This window comes from Rhinatrema bivittatum, chromosome 15 (genome assembly GCF_901001135.1).
Source record: "Rhinatrema bivittatum chromosome 15, aRhiBiv1.1, whole genome shotgun sequence".
In the NCBI taxonomy this organism is placed as follows: Eukaryota; Metazoa; Chordata; class Amphibia; order Gymnophiona; family Rhinatrematidae; genus Rhinatrema; species Rhinatrema bivittatum.
Window position 1 is genome coordinate 77,915,096 of NC_042629.1, and position 20,851 is coordinate 77,935,946.

At 47.9% G+C, this 20,851-nt stretch overlaps 1 protein-coding gene across 1 annotated transcript in view; it reads left to right on the forward strand.

Moving 5' to 3' along the window:
* Window positions 1-20,851, forward strand: part of KIF1B (kinesin family member 1B) — a 231,392-nt gene that overhangs the window by 33,681 nt on the left and 176,860 nt on the right. Inside the window, 6 exon segments of the mRNA XM_029579260.1 lie at window positions 1-40; window positions 13,734-13,913; window positions 15,082-15,147; window positions 15,475-15,653; window positions 16,326-16,437; window positions 16,534-16,611. The exon segment at window positions 1-40 is cut by the window's left edge and continues 37 nt beyond it. Coding sequence (XP_029435120.1) covers window positions 1-40; window positions 13,734-13,913; window positions 15,082-15,147; window positions 15,475-15,653; window positions 16,326-16,437; window positions 16,534-16,611 — 655 coding nt within the window.

Here is a 20,851-nt window from a genome sequence, read left to right on the forward strand (position 1 = left end):
GTCCTTCAGCTTTGATTATTCATACTGGTCACACACCACGGTAAGGATCTGTCTCCCTGCCCTATGCATGACATATGTATGTGCCTGCTGACTACCAATGCTTGTAGTAAGGAATAGCCATTTACCTGCTGGCTTTGGGCAGCTATTTTATTTTAATAGGAACGCCTTGATTAAAATACATTTTGATGTTCCCTGATGATGGTGCTCTGAAGAGAATAGGTTGATTCACAGCTCTGGTGCATAAAACCTTTCACTAGGACGAGGCAATCATCTGTGTCTGCCTCTTAAAGTAATAGTTCACTTTACTTCTTCTTAGTAGGATACCTGCTAGCTTTCTGCCTGCTCCGGTTCCTGTCGACACTGCTTCCCAGAGAGGGGCTGAGTGGTCCTGGGCCCAGAATGTCCGGTGACCTCTTCCATGCTAGGGTGGGCTGACAGGAAACTGTGCAGCCCGGGGCAGCAGAGATCCATCTGCTTTGTGCTTTCTGGATGGCGCAGGGAAATGTCCCAGCTGCTGCCCCGTGCACTCTAAAGGGGCCACAGTGGGACTGGGGCTGGGGATCCGCACTGATGTCCAAACTATTCTATTCTTTAAAATCTGAGACTTCCGTACGACTTCACATAACCGTGTTAACCAGCAGTCCTGCATAAACACAGAACGAAATTCTGTTATAACCTCCCCTAGCAGAGGAGCTAAGAAATAGAAGTTCAAATGAGCCGCCGTTTACTAAGATAAAGGATTCAGATTGGTAGGTTCCATTAATTTTGTAGTTTCCAAGAAATGTACCTAGGAAAATCCACATAGGACGATGAAAAGGTTGGATGGCCATGAATGAGCAAACCGACCATTGTGGACAGCACTTTGAGATCCTAGGTCCAGGGCACAGCATGTTGGGTATTACTAGGAAAGGAATGGAGGCTATCATAACATCTCTGTATTTGAGTAGTGTGTGCAGTTCTGGTTGTCCAGGGCACAGCATGTTGGGTATTACTAGGAAAGGAATGGAGGCTATCATAACATCTCTGTATTTGAGTAGTGTGTGCAGTTCTGGTTGTCCAGGGCACAGCATGTTGGGTATTACTAGGAAAGGAATGGAGGCTATCATAACATCTCTGTATTTGAGTAGTGTGTGCAGTTCTGGTTGTCCAGGGCACAGCATGTTGGGTATTACTAGGAAAGGAATGGAGGCTATCATAACATCTCTGTATTTGAGTAGTGTGTGCAGTTCTGGTTGTCCAGGGCACAGCATGTTAGGTATTTCTAGGAAAGGAATGGAGGCTATCATAACATCTCTGTATTTGAGTAGTGTGTGCAGTTCTGGTTGTCCAGGGCACAGCATGTTGGGTATTACTAGGAAAGGAATGGAGGCTATCATAACATCTCTGTATTTGAGTAGTGTGTGCAGTTCTGGTTGTCCAGGGCACAGCATGTTGGGTATTACTAGGAAAGGAATGGAGGCTATCATAACATCTCTGTATTTGAGTAGTGTGTGCAGTTCTGGTTGTCCAGGGCACAGCATGTTGGGTATTACTAGGAAAGGAATGGAGGCTATCATAACATCTCTGTATTTGAGTAGTGTGTGCAGTTCTGGTTGTCCAGGGCACAGCATGTTGGGTATTACTAGGAAAGGAATGGAGGCTATCATAACATCTCTGTATTTGAGTAGTGTGTGCAGTTCTGGTTGTCCAGGGCACAGCACGTTGGGTATTACTAGGAAAGGAATGGAGGCTATCATAACATCTCTGTATTTGAGTAGTGTGTGCACTTCTGGTTGTCCAGGACACAGCATGTTGGGTATTACTAGGAAAGGAATGGAGGCTATCATAACATCTCTGTATTTGAGTAGTGTGTGCAGTTCTGGTTGTCCAGGGCACAGCATGTTAGGTATTACTAGGAAAGGAATGGAGGCTATCATAACATCTCTGTATTTGAGTAGTGTGTGCAGTTCTGGTTGTCCAGGGCACAGCATGTTGGGTATTACTAGGAAAGGAATGGAGGCTATCATAACATCTCTGTATTTGAGTAGTGTGTGCAGTTCTGGTTGTCCAGGGCACAGCACGTTGGGTATTACTAGGAAAGGAATGGAGGCTATCATAACATCTCTGTATTTGAGTAGTGTGTGCAGTTCTGGTTGTCCAGGGCACAGCATGTTGGGTATTACTAGGAAAGGAATGGAGGCTATCATAACATCTCTGTATTTGAGTAGTGTGTGCAGTTCTGGTTGTCCAGGGCACAGCATGTTGGGTATTACTAGGAAAGGAATGGAGGCTATCATAACATCTCTGTATTTGAGTAGTGTGTGCAGTTCTGGTTGTCCAGGGCACAGCATGTTGGGTATTACTAGGAAAGGAATGGAGGCTATCATAACATCTCTGTATTTGAGTAGTGTGTGCAGTTCTGGTTGTCCAGGGCACAGCATGTTAGGTATTACTAGGAAAGGAATGGAGGCTATCATAACATCTCTGTATTTGAGTAGTGTGTGCAGTTCTGGTTGTCCAGGGCACAGCATGTTGGGTATTACTAGGAAAGGAATGGAGGCTATCATAACATCTCTGTATTTGAGTAGTGTGTGCAGTTCTGGTTGTCCAGGGCACAGCATGTTGGGTATTACTAGGAAAGGAATGGAGGCTATCATAACATCTCTGTATTTGAGTAGTCTGTGCAGTTCTGGTTGTCCAGGGCACAGCATGTTAGGTATTACTAGGAAAGGAATGGAGGCTATCATAACATCTCTGTATTTGAGTAGTGTGTGCAGTTCTGGTTGTCCAGGGCACAGCATGTTGGGTATTACTAGGAAAGGAATGGAGGCTATCATAACATCTCTGTATTTGAGTAGTGTGTGCAGTTCTGGTTGTCCAGGGCACAGCATGTTGGGTATTACTAGGAAAGGAATGGAGGCTATCATAACATCTCTGTATTTGAGTAGTGTGTGCAGTTCTGGTTGCCCTATCTCAAAAAGTTATTGCTGAGCTGGAAGATGCAGATAAAGGGGATGGAGTGGCTGCCCTATGAAATGAGGCTAAACAGCTCAGGAAAAGTGTCGGCTGAGGAGATATGATGGATATCTATAAAGTCTTGAGTGGAGTGAAACAATCCATGAAGCTAATAAGTAGCAAGTTTAAGACAAATTGGACAAAGTATTTTTTCACTCAGCACACATTTCAAATTCTGGAATGTATTGCTAGAGGATGTGGTGAAAGCATTTAGCGTTTGTGCAAGTCCCTGAGGTTAAGTCCATAAAGCATTATTAGCCATGAGGACTTTGGAAAGTCACTGGTTTTCTCTGCTTATTAGCAAGAGGATTGGAACTGTTCTTTGTGATCCTGCTGGGTACTTCTGACCTGGATTGGCCACTGTCAGAGTCTGGATGCAGAACAAAAATAGTGAGGTCTGCATTATAAGGCCTCTGCAGACCATAAATATGTATCTACTAGAAGGGATACGGTAGACATGTGTAAATACCTTCAAATGTATTCATAATAGTTAAGAAGCAAGAACTAGGACAAGGAGTCCTAAGGCTGAAGAGAGGGTGGATTCTGACGTGACACAGAAAGGGTGCTGGATGCATGGAATGTATGATAGTAAATAAAGACCAGTTTGCCAGTTCAGTCTGTCCAGATATCTTTCTCTCTGATCTTCTACCATTTTGAGAGTTAATCATATAGATTTCTATACTTAAATCAAAACCCAGCACTTCCCCTATCTTTTTCTCCACCCGGCTACCACCATTGCCTTCTGTATCTGTTCCAGGCAGGGTTATAGCTCTAGCTGCTCCCTTCTTGGAAACCTACCGCTGTTAGACTTCTAACCATGGCCTCTCTGAGCAAGTTATCAGCAGAGAGCCTGTTTATTTATTTTATTTTAAAAGCTTTACACATGCTCCGAAGATTGCAGCGGTTTACAGAGCAATTAACCTTTCATGCAAGGATGAGAGAGACTGCGGCATTACATTAGGATGGACCTTGTGACGCTTATCTGATTATTTTCTCTGTTTCTATAAATTTACAGTGATTTTTTGGCCATAAGTAAAGCAAATAAATGTTAAAGTGAAGTGCCTATATCATCATATACACCTTAAAGTTCAAAAGTGTGCTATTTATCATTTATTTGGCTTAGCCTAGTGGTTAGAGCAGCAGGCCAAGAACCAGCAGCAACACCAGGGTTCAAATCCCGCTGTGGCTCCTTCCTTGGGCACCTCACTTCAGCCTCCATTGCCTCAGGCACAAACTTAGATTATGAGCCCTCTGGGGAAGGGAAATCCCTACAGGACCTGAATGTAACTTACTTTGAGTTATCCATTAAAAGGTGTGAACTAAATATAAGTAAATACATTTTATCCTCCTAGGACAAACAGAATGGTTCTCCTCAATGTGGGTGACATCATTCGATGGAGCCCGGCATGGAAAACATTTTCAAAATTTCTGGAAGCTTTGACTAGCACACTGAGCATGCCCAGCCTGCCGCTATCTGCGCGTCCACGCGAGGTCCTCCTTCAGTCTCTTCTCTTCTGCGGTGCAGTTGCCTCGTGGTTGGTGGAGCTCCACTCTTTTTCTTGTTTTTCTCGAAACTATTGTGTTTTTCCCATTTTTCCATTATCTGGTCCCTTTTGCGGTCGGTGCTTCCTCGGCGTGGTAGGTTAAATTTGCTGTTTTTCACTTCTTGCGGTCGATTCCCAACACTTCATCTCACAGTGACCGCCGGTCATCGACCGCACACCAGGTAGGTTTTATGGCATCGTCCAGTTTTTGTCGGTGCTCGCGGACCATGTCCATTACGAATCCGCATGAGGTCTGTATCCTCTGCCCTGGGGGCCTCGCACGACGACCATGGGTGTCTGTGGGATCAAATGATCCTCAAAGGCCGTCGAGTACGTCTTGATAAGATGGAGAAGCTTTTCGGTTTGTCCAAGTCTGCTCCTTCCACACCTGTGTCGGACCCCTTGACACTGAGAGGTTGAGGGGAGCCCTTGGATACACTCCCTCTTGCTGTTCCTCTCTCCACTTCTTCAAAGGATTGCGGGGATGGTGACACATCCTCCATGATCTCACTGGTGTCCTGGACATCGGGGTCCTCTGCCTCGGCGCCAGGGAAAGACCGGGCTGAGCACTGTGAGAGATCCCGCAAGCAATGCCACCGGAGTCTCCATCCTCTGATGCCCCTGGGAGTCCCAGGCGTACCCCACCAGTGTCTGTGCTGGACACCGTGCCACCTTGGAGATCCATGGAAGAAGTGGTGATGCCTTATCCCCCTCCCTTAGTCCTGGCCTCACCGGACTTTCAGGAGGAGTTGGACCATAGGGTGCGGACTGCAGTGCTCAGAGCTCTGAGGAGCATCGAACCGTCCCCGTCGCCGGCTCCCATGCCAGTGCTGGAGCCTCTGCCGTCTGTCCTAGCACCTCTACTAGGCCAGTGCTGCATTCCCAAGGCCTCGATTCCCCGAGCCCTTACCGGATCCCTCCAGCCTCCCATGGCCTCTGGCCCCCTTGATGCCAGGGGAGCCATTGATTTCTGAGGTGCCCTCGAAGCCTCTGAAGCCGTCAGAGCCCAGGGCTGATATCCCACACGGGCTTCGCCAACATCGCACTGGCCCTAGTGAGGAGGAAGGGCCTTACGATCCTTGGAGGGATGATTCCACGGAGTCTTCCTCCAATTACTCGGACGACCCCCTCTCAGAGCCCTCCCTGCCTGAGGAAAGCATCGATCGCCCCCCCCCCCCCCCCCCCCCCCCCCCAGGACTGTCCTTCATGGGGTTTGTCAGGGCCCTGGCTGAGGCTATCTCCTTCCAGTTACTCATAGAAGAGGATATGTGACATAAGATCCTGGAACTAATCCAGTTCGTTGACACTTCTAAGGAGATCGTGGCGGTTCCCATCCACGACATCTTCAAGGACCTCCTTCTTCAGATGTGGGAGTACCCGATCTCTATTTCCCCTGTCAATAGGAAGGCAGATTCCACCTATTTGGTGTAGCAAGCCGTGGGATTCGAAAAGCAGCACCTTCCCCACCAATCAGTGGTCATAGAGTCTGCCTTGAAGAAAGCCAGATGCTCCCGTACCCACACTTCTGTCCCTCCAGGGCGAGAACATAGGGAGCTCGATGCCTTGGGCAGGAAGGTCTTCCAGGGCGCTATACTGGTCGCCCGTATTGCCACCTACCAGCTATACATGACTCTGTACAACCGGAACCTCTGGAAGTGAGTCCAGGACCTCGCAGAGGGGTCTACCTCAGCAGCAACAGGAGGCGCTCTCGGCTATTGTCCTGCTAGGTTTAGAGGCTGGCAAGCATAAGGTGCGATCCACCTACGATGTCTTTGAAAAGGCGGCCCGCATAGCCGCAGTGGGCATTGGCGCCCATAGGATGGCCTGACTCAGAGCTTCTGACCTCCGCCCAGAGGTACAGGAGAAGCTAGCTGACCTCCTCTGCACAGGTGACAGACTCTTTAGGGATAAGGTCCGGGATGCGGTTGCGCAATTGAAGGACCACCATGACACTCTTCAACCGCTCTCTACTAGTGGCGCAAAAACCCAGGAACCATCACCCTTTCAATCTACAAATCATCTCTGCATCAATACAAATCAAGCACCCTAAGATCCAAGAGGGACTACTACGCCTCGAAGACACACGACCTTATTTTCGATGCCAAAGCCCTCTTCAGCTATGTAGCCAACCTCACACAAGTAAACCAACCTGAGATTACACATGACCAAGCTCAATCAAAAGCAGAAGAACTAGCTCTTTTCTTCAACAACAAAATCAATACTCTCCTATCGCAGCTCCCCACGAACCCCACTGTTCCATTAACTACTCCTCAACCCTCAAGCAACTACACTCGGTTAGAAGAACTTGACACAATTTCATCCGCTGAGATCCAAGGAATTCTTAGGAAAATGAAACCATCCTCTCATCCCTCGGATCACATCCCAACCAAACTACTACTAGCAATTCCAGAATCTATCTCCAAATCCCTGGCAGACATCATAAATTGCTCCCTCACACAAGGACTCTACCCGGACAACCTCAAACTTGCCTCACTCAAACCCCTTCTCAAAAAACCAAATCTCGACCCAAACGATCCTAACAATTTCAGACCGATAGCTAACCTCCCATTCATAGCCAAGATAATGGAAAAATTGGTAAACTCACAACTCTCAAACCACATTGAAGACAACAACCTTCTATTTCCATCACAATACGGATTCCGTAAAACCTTAAGCACGGAAGCCCTCCTCATCTCTATGACTGACCACATCATCCTAGGATTAGACAAAGGACAAGCCTTCCTTCTGATACTACTCGACCTCTCGTCTGCATTTGATACGGTCAATCACTCCCTTCTCATCAACCAATTATCAGCCATAGGTATTTCAGGCACTGCCCTATCATGGTTCAGAACCTTCCTCAGCAACAGAGGTTATAAGGTCAAGATTCATAATAAAGAATCCTCTCTACACCCCGCAGCCGTAGGAGTCCCTCAGGGCTCATCCCTGTCTCCTACCTTGTTTAACATTTATCTGTTACCCTTATGTAAACTTCTCACTGACCTCAATCTCAAACATTTTCTCTACGCTGACGATATTCAGATTCTGATCCCCATCGAAGAATCGCTCGCAAAAACAATGTTGCACTGGGAATCCTGCCTCCAAAACATCAAACAACTTCTTACAAGTCTCAACCTGATACTAAATTCATCAAAAACGGAACTTCTACTCATCACTCCAGAAAACAGCTCCATCACATACACTCATCCTACCGTACCAAGCACTACACAAGTGAGAGATCTAGGAGTTCAAATTGACAATCACCTAAATCTGAAAGCTAACATCAACAAAACCACCAGAGACTGCTTTTACAAGCTCCAAGTGCTGAAAAGAATACGACCTCTCTTCCACACACATGACTTCAGAACGATCCTACAATCAATCATTTTCGCAAAGCTGGACTATTGCAACACCATCATGCTTGGTCTCCCTTCATCACACACCAAACCATTACAAATGGTACAAAATGCCTCCGCCCGTATACTCACCAACACCAGGAGAAGAGAACACATAACACCTATCTTGATGGACCTCCATTGGCTGCCCATCCACTTCAGAATAATCTACAAGGCCATTCTCACCATTTTCAAAAACATCCATCAATTAGCCCCAATCGATCTCCATATTCCCCTCCGATTACACCATTCCACAAGACCGACAAGAGATGCTTACAAAGGATCACTTCAAGTACCTCCAGCCAAGACTACCAGACACATCACGCTTAGAGATCGGGCATTCTCCACAGCCTGTCCAACATTATGGAACTCCATTCCCCCGGATCTTAGAATGGAACCCAACATCTCAACATTCAAGATAAGACTCAAAACGTGGCTGTTCACGCAGGCCTTTCCTAACTCCAACCCCATCTAATCTCCCTTCACACAACAAGCTCCGCTAGTATTAGCGTTAATAGCCACCTTTCAAAATGTTATTTATACTTATATTTTACTATCTAATCTTCAATTCCCTTCTCATTCCAAGTTATTGTTTTCCCTTGTTTTATGTAACTGCTTTTCTGCACTTTTGTTAAATGGTAAAGTTTCACCCCTGTTTCTTGTGAACCAGCATGATGGGACCACCGTCTTGAATGTTGGTATATAAAAAACTTAAATAAATAAAATAAATAAATAAATAGTGCTTCAGATGACACGTCCTCGGCCAGGAAATCCTCCAGGCCAGGATCCCGGAAACCCTTCTATAGGCAGAGGAAGTATTATCTTCCGGGCTTGCATGCCACGCACTAGCTCCAGGGGCCACCCTCGCCTGCAGCGAGTGCCTAGGCCCCAGCTGGTGCCCCAGCAAACCCCGGCTATGGGCTTTTGACTGGCGGCAAGGGGGCATGAGTCAGTCGCGCACACCTCTGACGCCAGATCCCCCAGTGGGAGGCAGGCCCATCTGCTTCGCCCATCGCTGGATTTCACTTCGGACTGATGGGTCCTTACCATTATCCATCAGGGCTACCATGTCAACTTCAATTGGTTCCCAGGGACCTCCCCTATGTCCATCGTGGGGTTCAACCGGTCATCCTTCAGATGGAACTCTCTGCCCTTATAGCAGCGGGTGCGGTAAAGCTGGTCCCTCGCCCCCAGCAGGGCTGAGGGTTCTATTCGAGGTATTTCCTAATTCCGAAAAGTAACAGCGGCTTGCGCCCCATCCTCGACCTCAGGGGGGGTTAAACAAGTTTCTCTCAAGAGAAAAATTCAAGATGGTCTCTCTGGGTTCGCTGATTCCTCTCCTCAAGAGAGGAGACTGGCTCTGCTCCCTCGATCTCAGGGAAGCTTAAGCTCATATAGTCTTTTTCCCTGACCACAGAAAATACCTCCGTTTCATGCTGACTTTTGTGGCTGCGTATCTCGGGCATCAGGCGGTGCATGTCTTCCTGTACCTCGATGACTAGTTAATCAGGAATGATTCCTGTGCAGGGGCACTGAGTGCTTTAGCCCTGATAGTGCGGACTCTACAGGCCTTGGGGTTCGTGATCAACTACCCAAAGTCTCACCTCTGCCCATCTCCTCAGCTGGACTTCATAGGGGCCAGACTAGACAAGGCGCAGGCAAAAGCGGTTTTGCCCTGCAATCTGGCTCTTGCCCTCACCTCGCTGGTGGCCTTCATCTGCCACAGCTGGCGGGTGACTGCCCGCCTTCTGCTTCAATTGTTGGGCCACATGGCCGCTTCTGTCCATGTCACCCCTCTCACGCGTTTGTGCATGTGGAGGGTTCAGTGGACCTTGCAGACACAGTGGCGGCAGGCCTCTCAACGCATAATTAAACTCTGGAATTTGTTGCCAGAGGATGTGGTTAGTGCAGTTAGTGTAGCTGGGTTCAAAAAAGGTTTGGATAATGTCTTGGAGGAGAAGTCCATTAACGGCTATTAATCAAGTTGACTTAGGGAATAGCCACTGCTATTAACTGCATCAGTAGCATGGGCTCTTCTTAGTGTTTGGGTAATTGCCAGTTTCTTATAGCCTGAATTGGCAACTGTTGGAAACAGGATGCTGGGCTTGATGGACCCTTAGTCTGAACCAGTATGGCATGTTCTTATGTTCTTATGCGTTGCAGTCACGGAACCTCTGCGGGCGTCTCTATCCTGGTGGGAAAACCTCTCCAATTTGGAGCAAGGGATTCCCTTCCAAACTGCTCCGCCTCAAGTGATCCTCACCACTGACACCTCTCCTCAGGGCTGAGGAGCCCATGTAGATCCACATGCAGGCTCTCTGGACCACTCATGAAGCCTGCTGTCAAATAAACTTTCTGGAGCTTTGGACGATCCGTTACTTCTTATGGGCATTGAGAGACCAGTTGTCATGCAGGGAAGTCTTGATCCGGACAGTCAACCAAGTGGCGATGTGGTATATCAACAAACAGGGAGGCACGGGCTCGTTCCTCATCCGTCACGAGGCGGTGCAGATGTTGACCTGGGCCCTATCACAGGGAATGTTGCTGCAAGTGACGTACCTGTCTGGGATTTTGAACATGCTGGCGGATCTGCTGAGTGGCTCCTTCCAGCCACACGAATGGTCCCTCAACCTGGAGGTAGCAGCCAAACAGTTTTATTGGTCGGGTACACCAGATGTGGCTCTCTTTGCCTTCCCGCACAATCACAAGGTGAGCAGATTCTGTCCCTGTCGTTGGGGGGGGTGGCCATCTGGTCTGCGATGCCGTCTCCCTCCATTGAAGGGTGGTCTGCTGAAGGCATACCCTCCTCTCCCGCTCCTCTTGAAGACCCTGCTGAAGCTTCAACAGGACAGAGGGACTATGATCCTCGTGGCACCCTTTTGGCCCCGACAGGTCTGGTTCTCTCTCCTGCGGGACCTGTTGATCAGGGCCCCTGTCTGGCTGGGAACTGTGTCTGATCTGATCACGCAGAATCAGGGCAGCATACGCCATCCGAACCTTCGGGCGTTGGCCCTAATGGTTTAGATGTTGAATGCTTAGTCCTTCAGCCCTTGGCTCTCTTGGACAGTGTCTCCCAGGTGCTGGTGGCTTCTAGGAAACCTTCCACCAGGAAGTCCTACAGTTTGAAGTGGCGAAGATTCTCCATCTGGTGTGCGGGGCATGGCTTGGATCCATTCACATGCCCCCTTCCCCAGCTGTTGGACTACTTATGGCACCTTTCTGAGTCTCAGCTTCAAACCAGCTCAGTCAGGGTTCATCTTAGCGCTGTAAGTGGTACCATCGAGGTATCACTGGCACACCCATATTGGTGCAGCCTTTGGTAAGTCATTTTTTGAGGGACTGCTGTTGCAGCCTGGCGTGGCTCGTGTGTCTTCCCTTTCGAATAATAGAAGGACTAGGGGGCATTCCATGAAGTTAGCAAGTAGCACATTTAAGACTAATCGGAGAAAATTCTTTTTCACTCAGCGCACAATAAAGCTCTGGAATTTGTTGCCAGAGGATGTGGTTAATGCAGTTAGTGTAGCTGGGTTCAAAAAAGGTTTGGATAAGTTCTTGGAGGAGAAGTCCATTAACGGCTATTAATCAAGTTTACTTAGGGAATAGTCACTGCTATTAATTGCATCAGTAGCATGGGATCTTCTTAGTGTTTGGGTAATTGCCAGGTTCTTGTGGCCTGGTTTGGCCTCTGTTGGATACAGGATGCTGGGCTTGATGGACCCTTGTTCTGACCCAGCATGGCAAGTTCTTATGTTCTTATGCTGCGTTCCTGCAATCCAAAGTTCCTCACCTGAAAAGGGATATTCCTGGTGGTGATTACTTTGGCTCGTAGAGTCAGTGAGCTTCAGGCCTTGGTCACGTACCCGCCATACACAAGGTTCTTTCACGATCTTGTGGTCTTGCGTACGCACACTAAATTCCTGCCTAAGGTGGTGACTGATTTCCACCTTAATCAGTCCATCGTTTTACCCACCTTCTTTCCTAGGCCTCATTCCCACCCAGGAGAACAAGTTCTTCATACTTTGGACTTGGTTTTTTATTTAGATCACACAGCCAGTCACAGGCAGTCCACTTTGATACCAATAGGCTGGGAGTGGCGGTGGGTACACAGACTTTATCCAGCTAGCTGGCGGATTGCATCTCCTTCTTCTATGCACAAGCAGGCCTTCTGCTGGCTGGCAGACTGAACGCTCACTCTGTGTGGGCCATGGTGATGTCGGTGGCTCATCTGCAAGCAGCCCCTGTCGTCGAAATTTGCTGGACCACAGAGTGGAGTTCTCTTCACACATTTGCGGCTCACTACTGCTTGGACAAGGATGGGTGTCGGGGCAGTGCTTTTGGTCAGTCGTCCTGCTCAACCTTTTCCAGACCTGAACCTAACTCTTCTTGCCTTGTGCCCCTGGTGGGAGCCAGGCAGTCTCCTGCTGACCAACAGAGTTATTGTTGTACTCGTTGGCACATTGTTTGGCACCGTTAGTCTCACTTGTTCCTGGAGACAGCCTGGAGCTTGGTATTAACCCACATGTGAGGACTACCATCCTGCTTGTCCTAGGAGAAAGCGCAGTTGCTTACCTGTAACAGGTGTTCTCCTAGGACGGCAGGATGTTAGTCCTCAGGAATCCCGCCTGCCTCCCCACGATGTTGGGTTCACCTTTGGTTTGTTGTGTTATTTTTCTCGCTCGTATTTTTGCTACGTTACGAGACTGAAGGGGGACCTCGTGTGGACGCGCTGCTAGCAGGCTGGGCATGCTCAGTGTGCCGGTCAAAGCTTCTAGAAACTTCGACAAAAGATTTTCGTGCCGAGCTTCATCTGATGGCACCCACATGTGAGGACTAACATCCTGCTGTCCTAGGAGAACACCTGGTACAGGTAAGCAACTGCGCTTTCACTTGTGGAATGGTTGGGTTTCAGTTTCATATTTCTTCTACGTAAGTAAATCAAATTCATACCGGTTTCTATCAGCCCTTGAACATTAACAGTTTAACCAATTATCTATTGAATAGTATCCAAAACATTTGTGCTTTCAGATATTTGTAGGTGACATGAAAACTCCTTTGATTTCAATTTGTCTTTGAATATTGACAGGGGATGGATGACTCATTGTGTTAGTGGGATTGCTGTCTGTCTCTCGTATTCTGCAGGGAAGGAAGGGGCCTTTCTCTTCTTGTACAGTAATCTTGGTATCTTTTTACAAATAAAATGTCTAATTGGCTTTAAACGGCTCCACATCACAGCTGTGCAAGCTTCAGGAGTATTCAAAGTCAGTCGTTTTCTAACTAGAGACGTGAGCTGGATCATGGTGCACTGCAATTTTCAAGAAGAGAGTTTTATATAAGGGAGGGAAGGCTTAAAATATTACAGAGAAGGAAAAGAAGGACATGGGCCAAAAAGTTTGAGATGTCCTAGGAATGGTGTTGAGCATTTAGTCCCCAGCGCCTTGCTTCTAACATTTCTTCTGAATCCATCTCTGTACAAAAGAATGAATTGTAGGTTGATCGGCAGTGCCCTTCCCATGTGATAAGCACCGTGCCAGCAGAAGTTAGGATGTGAAGGCAGGGTAGTTACTGAATTCGGATCTTTGTGGATCATTCCCTCATAGCCTTTGTGTCTGGTAATGGATGAATCAGAATTATCTGCAGTATGTGTTGCTTTCAGCGGACAGCTGTAGCTGCTGGCATGTATTGGCTATGATGGATCCAGAATCATTGCTCTTGTACCACACCATGACCGTCTCTTCACTAATCCATGAAGTTGGCAAGCGCAAGATTTTTGTATTGAAATTCCCTTTTTCTTTCTTTGCAGCAGGAAGATCCATGCTTTGCTTCCCAGAACCGGGTGTACAATGATATTGGAAAGGAGATGCTGCAGCATGCCTTTGAAGGTTACAATGTCTGCATCTTCGCTTACGGGCAGACTGGTGCTGGCAAGTCCTACACTATGATGGGCAAGCAGGAGGAGACGCAGGCTGGCATCATTCCTCAGGTGATAACCCTGGGGCCTTCGTTTTCTATCTCCTTCTGAGTCTGGCAGTGGGACAGTCAGAGGGAGGAGGAGTAATAATCATTGCTGTTACTTGTGTGGTGCATGGTTGCACTGGACTGGCAGTATCCATTGACCAAGAGCTGTTTTCTCTTCAGTTTTGCAGAATGCAGGAAACCAAAGTAGCAGGTTTCAGGCATCATTTCTTCTCAAGTATAGTGCTATGGCTTAACACATCTCTCCTGTACTTATGTGCGATGCTGATTGAAAGGAAGTTGACCTTCAAATATGGGACAGTGATGCAGCTTCCTGACCCCTCTCATCCAAGCTTAAGGCTTTTCTGCTGTGTCCCTGGATCACTGGGACAGCAGCAGCGGTGCTGGAGGGGAAGGCTCCTTTCCTAGCCATTAAGTCTTTCCCTCTCCTGTTTTTGGCATCTCATCAGAGAGAAGCATGTCCTGTTACTTGATCTAGACAGGAACTCAGCAGATGGTTGAAAAGGACTGGGCTGCACGCTGATCATCCCATTCTAGTACTGCTAAACAGTTTTCTTTTTTTCTCTCCATTTTCATCCTGGGCTCCTGACTAAAATCCCCCAATATAGTTATTTTTTTGCATTGTTTCAGTTTATTTTTAATATTTTTTATTTAAAGAGCTATAGTGCGCACAAACCAGTATTTGTCATCACACTACAGCCAGACAGGTATGACTTAGCAAAACCAAAAGTAAGTATAGACTTATAGGAAAGACATTTGAAAGTGATTTTGCACAATTACTGCCACGGCAGAACCACTGAATTAATGTCAGTTGTAGGTGTGCTTCATCTTTACAGTCTTGGATGCCGACTTGAAGCGAGCGAATCAAACTGTTCATGTTGGGTGATGATGTCCAGCAACACCAAAGCTTGCACCATGTAGACTCATGCCTAGGGTTTCAGTTTATTGAGAAGGAATTTGCTTGGCGCATGGGTTACTGTCCTGAAATGTAGCTTTTACATATCGCAAAAGAGAAAATAAGTGAGAAATGGGAGGAAGTCCAAATACTGACTTGTGGAGTGAATTGGGAAACACTTGTCTGCCCTCTGTCTTTGCTGGAGTTGCCAGTGATATATCTGCTCTTTGCTCTTCCTGCACTGCAGGACTCATTTGTGTTTTCTCTTTCTTTCCATTAGCTTTGTGAAGATCTTTTTGAGAAAATCAATGACAATAACAATGAGGACATCTCTTACTCTGTGGAGGTGAGTGCTTTTAAATTACTTTAGGGGTAGTGCAGTGCTGGCCAGAGCCCCTTGAGAGGAGATGGACAGCACATCAGTGGAGAGCTGATCATGCACAGTCACTGGTTTTCTGCCTTCCCCCAGACAGATTGGATAAAAGAGGTTACCTGACAGAATCCTAGGTTTTCTATTTATTGTTATCATGGTGTTTTTGAGAAGAGTAATTGTGCAGCAGTGGTACATCAGTCCCCCCACACTGACCCTTCCCTGTCTAGTACAGATCTTTTCCCCTCTGCTGTGATTCTGCAACCCTTTTCTCAAACAGCCCTGGTCTGAATGTCTTCACAGGTCAGTTACATGGAGATCTATTGTGAACGCGTTCGAGATTTGTTGAACCCTAAAAATAAAGGGAACCTGCGTGTGCGTGAGCACCCCTTGCTTGGGCCTTACGTGGAGGACCTGTCCAAGCTGGCAGTCACATCCTACACAGACATTGCTGACCTTATGGATGCAGGAAACAAAGCCAGGTGGGTCCCCAGTGCTGGAAAGACAGGTTTATGAGTACCAGGACCACAGATCCTAGGAGCAGAGGCTTAAGAGCTTCAATACGTGTATCCTTCCAATCCCATATAAAAAGCAATACATTTTTGTGGAAAAGGAAGTTTTGAAAAAAGAGGTCATGCTATGAGGCTGGGTGGAAGCGGGAATTATAGATTCAGGAGTAACATGAAGAAAGACTTTTACTGAAGGATACTAAATGTATGGAACAGAGGTGATGAGAGCAAAAATGCAATCAGATTTTAAGAAAGCATGCGACAAACACGGAAGAAACCAATTGGAAAAAATTGGAGATGATGTAGATTTTACATTACTACATAGAAAGGGAAAATAGACAGGCCTTGCTGTCTTTAGCTGCTTTTTCTACCGTGGGAAACGTTTCTGCCTTCAGTTACTCCAGTTTTTCATATGTGAATATCCTTTGTTTGTATTGGAGGTAGTTGCCAAAGCTTAGAGCTTCAGCATTAATTATGAAACAGTAATTGAAGTGTTGAGAATTAACTAAAGGTCACTGTTATCTGTGCTGTTGAAAATAATTTCTGTTTATTCCTTTCCATCATCTGGGGCTGGGGTAGAGTCTTGGATGTGGTCTTACCATATTGTGACTTGAGCCGATGTTAATTTTGTCTTTTTCCTGTAAGGACGGTGGCGGCAACAAACATGAATGAGACAAGCAGCCGTTCTCATGCGGTCTTCACCATCGTCTTCACGCAGAAGAGACATGATATGGAAACCGATCTCTCCACTGAGAAAGTATGGCAGGGGATTGCTAGGGGTCCACTGCTATGTACTGCCCTGGGTGATGAAAAGCTGACTAGTGCTGTTTATCCCATCTCTGCCTTTCTCTAGGTGAGTAAGATCAGCCTCGTTGACCTGGCTGGAAGTGAGAGAGCGGACTCAACAGGAGCTAAGGGAACTCGATTAAAGGTAAATTTCCTAGCGAGAAGCCAGATGGCCTCAGGACCAATGGGTTTATGCTCCCCTGCCAGCAGATGGAGACAGAGTCAGGTTTAAAGCTGATGTCACCCTCGATACATCCCTGCAGTGACCTCAGCCCTTCAGTATCTCTCAGTCTCCAGCAGATGCGGATGTGCTTTCCCTATACCAGCATTGGTGGTATAGTGGGATTGCAGTACTCATTAGAAGAAGGAAAATTTACCTCTACATTGGAGAGACTGAGTCCTGCTCTCCTGCGATGATACCTAAAGGTCGCTCCCCAGTTGAGAATTCCCTACCTAAAGGTCCCTCCCCCAGTGATTTCAGAGATCCCTCAGAGGTTTGCCTTGGGTCCGGTAGTCGGTTCCTGGTGTGGACTTTGCTGCTGAAGCAGCTGAAAGGCAGCGGGTGCAGGAAGCCGAGCGCGGCGGTGACTGCCAAAGCCCTCTCCCTCCACAGCCGGAGACCATCTCTGTACTCAGCCGGTAAGCGCTGAGCCCAGGTAAGTAGAGGAAGGACACCTCCAATTCAGAGACGTGGAAGGACTTCGGTAAGTCTTTCCTCCATTCTCCTTGCTTGGCAAGCCATTCTGACGACGTTCCTGATTCCGTTGGAGCAAGGGAAGGGGGTTTTCGAGTGGGTTGAGCGGCCCCCCGATGGGCTAGGCCCTGCTTCAGGCTCAGTGGGCACTTCACGTGGCAGGCCGCGGCGGCACCATATTGCGCGTGGTTTTGTGCGGCGCCATTTTCCTGTATAGGCCGTCGGTACATGCTGTGCGGGCCGGTCCTGCTGTGCGCCTAACGTGCATACGTGCACGTATACCTCTGCGCACACTGGTTCAAATACCAGCGTGCATACACTCGTGCACAACCAGACACATACGTTCACGCTTAAGGAAGCTTATGCTTGGGCACATTAGGGTGGATCTATGCACACTTGAGTCCAAGAGCTAGCCAGCTGAACGCACAAGTTACAGTTAACTATGGCTCCGGTAGCAAAGAAGCACAAGCAACACTCTTTGTGCTGCCTGCCATATTAGGGCTACACAGTCTAACCTAGAATCCTTCCAGTGTCAGCACTGTGAGGAGGCCCAGGGAAGGTTGGACTCCCAAACCTTCTCCAAGCCCGGTCCCTCCCATTCAGAAGATGGGTCAGCCACAACCTTATCCAGTAGCTCCCCAGATCTGAATAATCCCAGGGCTGCGTCTGCCTCTGGAGAGGGCAACTCATCGGCACCTACCCCAGTTCCTCCTGGGCTAGGTATGGACCTGGTGGCCTTTTCTTGGGTGGAATTTTTTCAGGGCATTCAAGCCTTTGTTCAGGCACAGTCAGCTGCTGCCTCTTCCCGACCGAGCCCCAGCCAGGAAGGCCTTGTCCTCCCAGTCCTATCAGCACGCCTTGAGACATGCCTTGTCTCACCAAAGGGTATCCTTGACAGGGACCCAAACACCATGGACGATGAAGAGGATGCAGACTCGGAAGATGGGGAAATCTCTCTAGGCTTGGAGCCATACTGGACCATGTTACAGTTTTTCCATAGAGATGAATAGCTGGCCCTGGTCTCCCAGACCCTGAAGACTCTAGGAATTCCCGGCATGGACATGACGATGGAACCAAAGAAGAATCCCATCCTGGTGTCTCTACGGAAAGCCTCTTGTTATCTTCCGATGCTGGAAGCCATCCAGGAGTTGATTGATCTGGAATGGGACGTCCCGGAAGCCAGCTTTAAAGGAGGTTGGGCATTGGAGGCCCTGTACCCTCTAGACCCGATGACCATAGAACGCATGTGTTTCCCCAAAGTGGATGTGCTGGTCTGCGCCGTTTTGAAGCAAACAACTATCCCAGTGGAGGGAGGAGCGGCTTTGAAGGATGCGCATGATAGGCGTTGGAGTCCATCCTTAAGCAAGCCTTTGACTCAACAGCAATGACACTACAGATTGCTTCCTGTTGTGTCCTGGTGGTCCACTCGTGCCTGCTTCTCTCGAGAAAGGCAGATAGCTCAGGGGAACATTCCAGAGAGGCGATGGAGCCCACCGCAGCCTTTCTGGTGGATGTAAACTCTGACCTAGTTGATATCTCGGCCAGGGGAGTGGCCTCAGTGGTAGCAGCCAGAAGACAACTATAGTTGAGAAATTGGTCAGCGGACGTGACCCCTCAGGAAAACCTCACAAGGATGCCCTTTAAGGGATCCCTCCTATTCGGAAGCGAATTGGAAAAGTTAGCCAGTAAGTGGGGTGAATCTCCAGTACTGCGGCTACTGGAAGATAAAAGAAAGATGTTGCAGCACCTCTCACCTATGAGGGGTCAGGCCAGGGTCTCCCAATGCTTTCAGCCCTACAGAAACTTGTCATTTCAAACATCTCGGCCCTTGGGAAGGTCTCAGTCCTTTCAGAACCGTCAACCAAAAGGAGGGGCTGGTTCAGGTTTGGCCCAAACTTCCCGATGAAATTTTGCCGACCTATCCATAGGATGAGGAGATAAGGGGTTGACTATTCCTCTTCTATCAGAGGTGGGTCGAGATCATGTCGGACAAATGGGTACTGGATATCATACGAGAAGGATACGCTCTGGAGTTTCGCAGCATCCCTTAGGACATATTCATGATGTCACCTTGCCACTCCCAGCACAAGAAACTGGCAGTGGATTCTACCTTGATAAGGCTTCTCATTTTGAGAGCTATAATTCCAGCACCTACGCCCCAGGAAAATATGGGGCATTATTCCATCTATTTCATTGTACCCAAGAAAGATGGTTCATTTTGCCCCATCCTGGACCTCAAGAGCATCAGTCGTCATCTATGGATAATTAATTTCCACATGGAAACTCTACACTCCGTCATAATGGCTGTACAACTGGGAGAGTTCTTAACCTCCCTGGACCTCTCAAAGGCCTACCTTCATATTCCAATCCAACAAGACCACCAGCGTTTCCTACACTTCGCGGTACTGGGCTGCCATTATCAGTTCCGGGCATTGCCCTTTGGCCTGGCCACAGCTCCCAGAACATTTTCCAAAATTATGGTGGTAGTGGTGGCGGCACTGAGGAAAGAAGAGATCCTGGTGCACTCTTACTTGGATGACTGATTGATCTGGGCGAAGTCGTTGGAAGAGACCTCCAGGTGACCAGCAGAGTGATGTCCCTGCTTCAAGAGCTTGGTTGGATCGTGAACATGGACAAAAGCAGTCTCAAGCCCTCCCAGTCCTTAGAGTATCTGGGATCTGGTTTGACACCAAACAGGACAAAGTCTTCCTCCCACCCTCGAGGATAAGGAAGCCGATGTGCCAAGTACGTTAGTTGACGAGCACAATGCGCCCCAGGGTGTGGAACTATTTTCAGGTCCTCGGTCTGATGGCATCAACCCTGGAGGTAGTTCTGTGGGCAAGGGCACACATGCATCCACTCCAGCGTTCCCTGCTGTCACGTTGGAACCCACTGTCTCAAGAGTACTCGAGTCGCCTCCACCTACAGATAGAATTATGTTTTTGGCTCCAGCAGTGGCTACAGGAAGTTCACCTAAGCAAGGGTGTAAGTCTGTACCCACCCAACTGGTTAGTCCTCACGACGGACACTAGCTTCCGAGGGTGGGGAGCTCACTGTCAACCTCCCGCCCCGGTCAGGAGAAGCTTTTGTAAATCCCATGGTCCTGAGTCCATCTGGCTACATGCTAGGAAATGGAGAAATTACTTAACTGATAATTTCATTTTTCTTAGTGTAGACCGATAGACTCAGCATCCCGCCCACGGCTGCCCATGAACGGTGCCATGGAATAACCCATGAGGTGGATCCCGATTCCAAGAGGTTACGGGTAAGCTGCCCCTATCCCTAGATTAGGGCATCTATAATATTGCTGGGATTCAACGCTTACATTTGGGTGAGTACAGTTACGGTTATCTATTTTTAATTAAGTTTTTTTAATCAAGTTGTAATCAAATTTTAATCAAGTGTTTCAATGTTATGTCCACAATGGCGTTTGAAGAGAATTTTGAATGGCTGAGGTCACTGCAGGGGAGTATCTAAGGTGACATCAGTTTTGAAACCTGACTCTGTCTCCATCTGCTGGCAGGGGAGCACATAACCCATTGGTCCTGAGTCCATCTGTCTTCTCTAAGGAAAACAAAATTATCAGGTAAATAATTTCTCCAGTTTTTTGATGGAGGGGCAGAGGGACTAGGGTATGTCCGAGTGGGAAGGAGGTGGTTGGGATGTGGTAATGATGTTTGTATGAATTGCA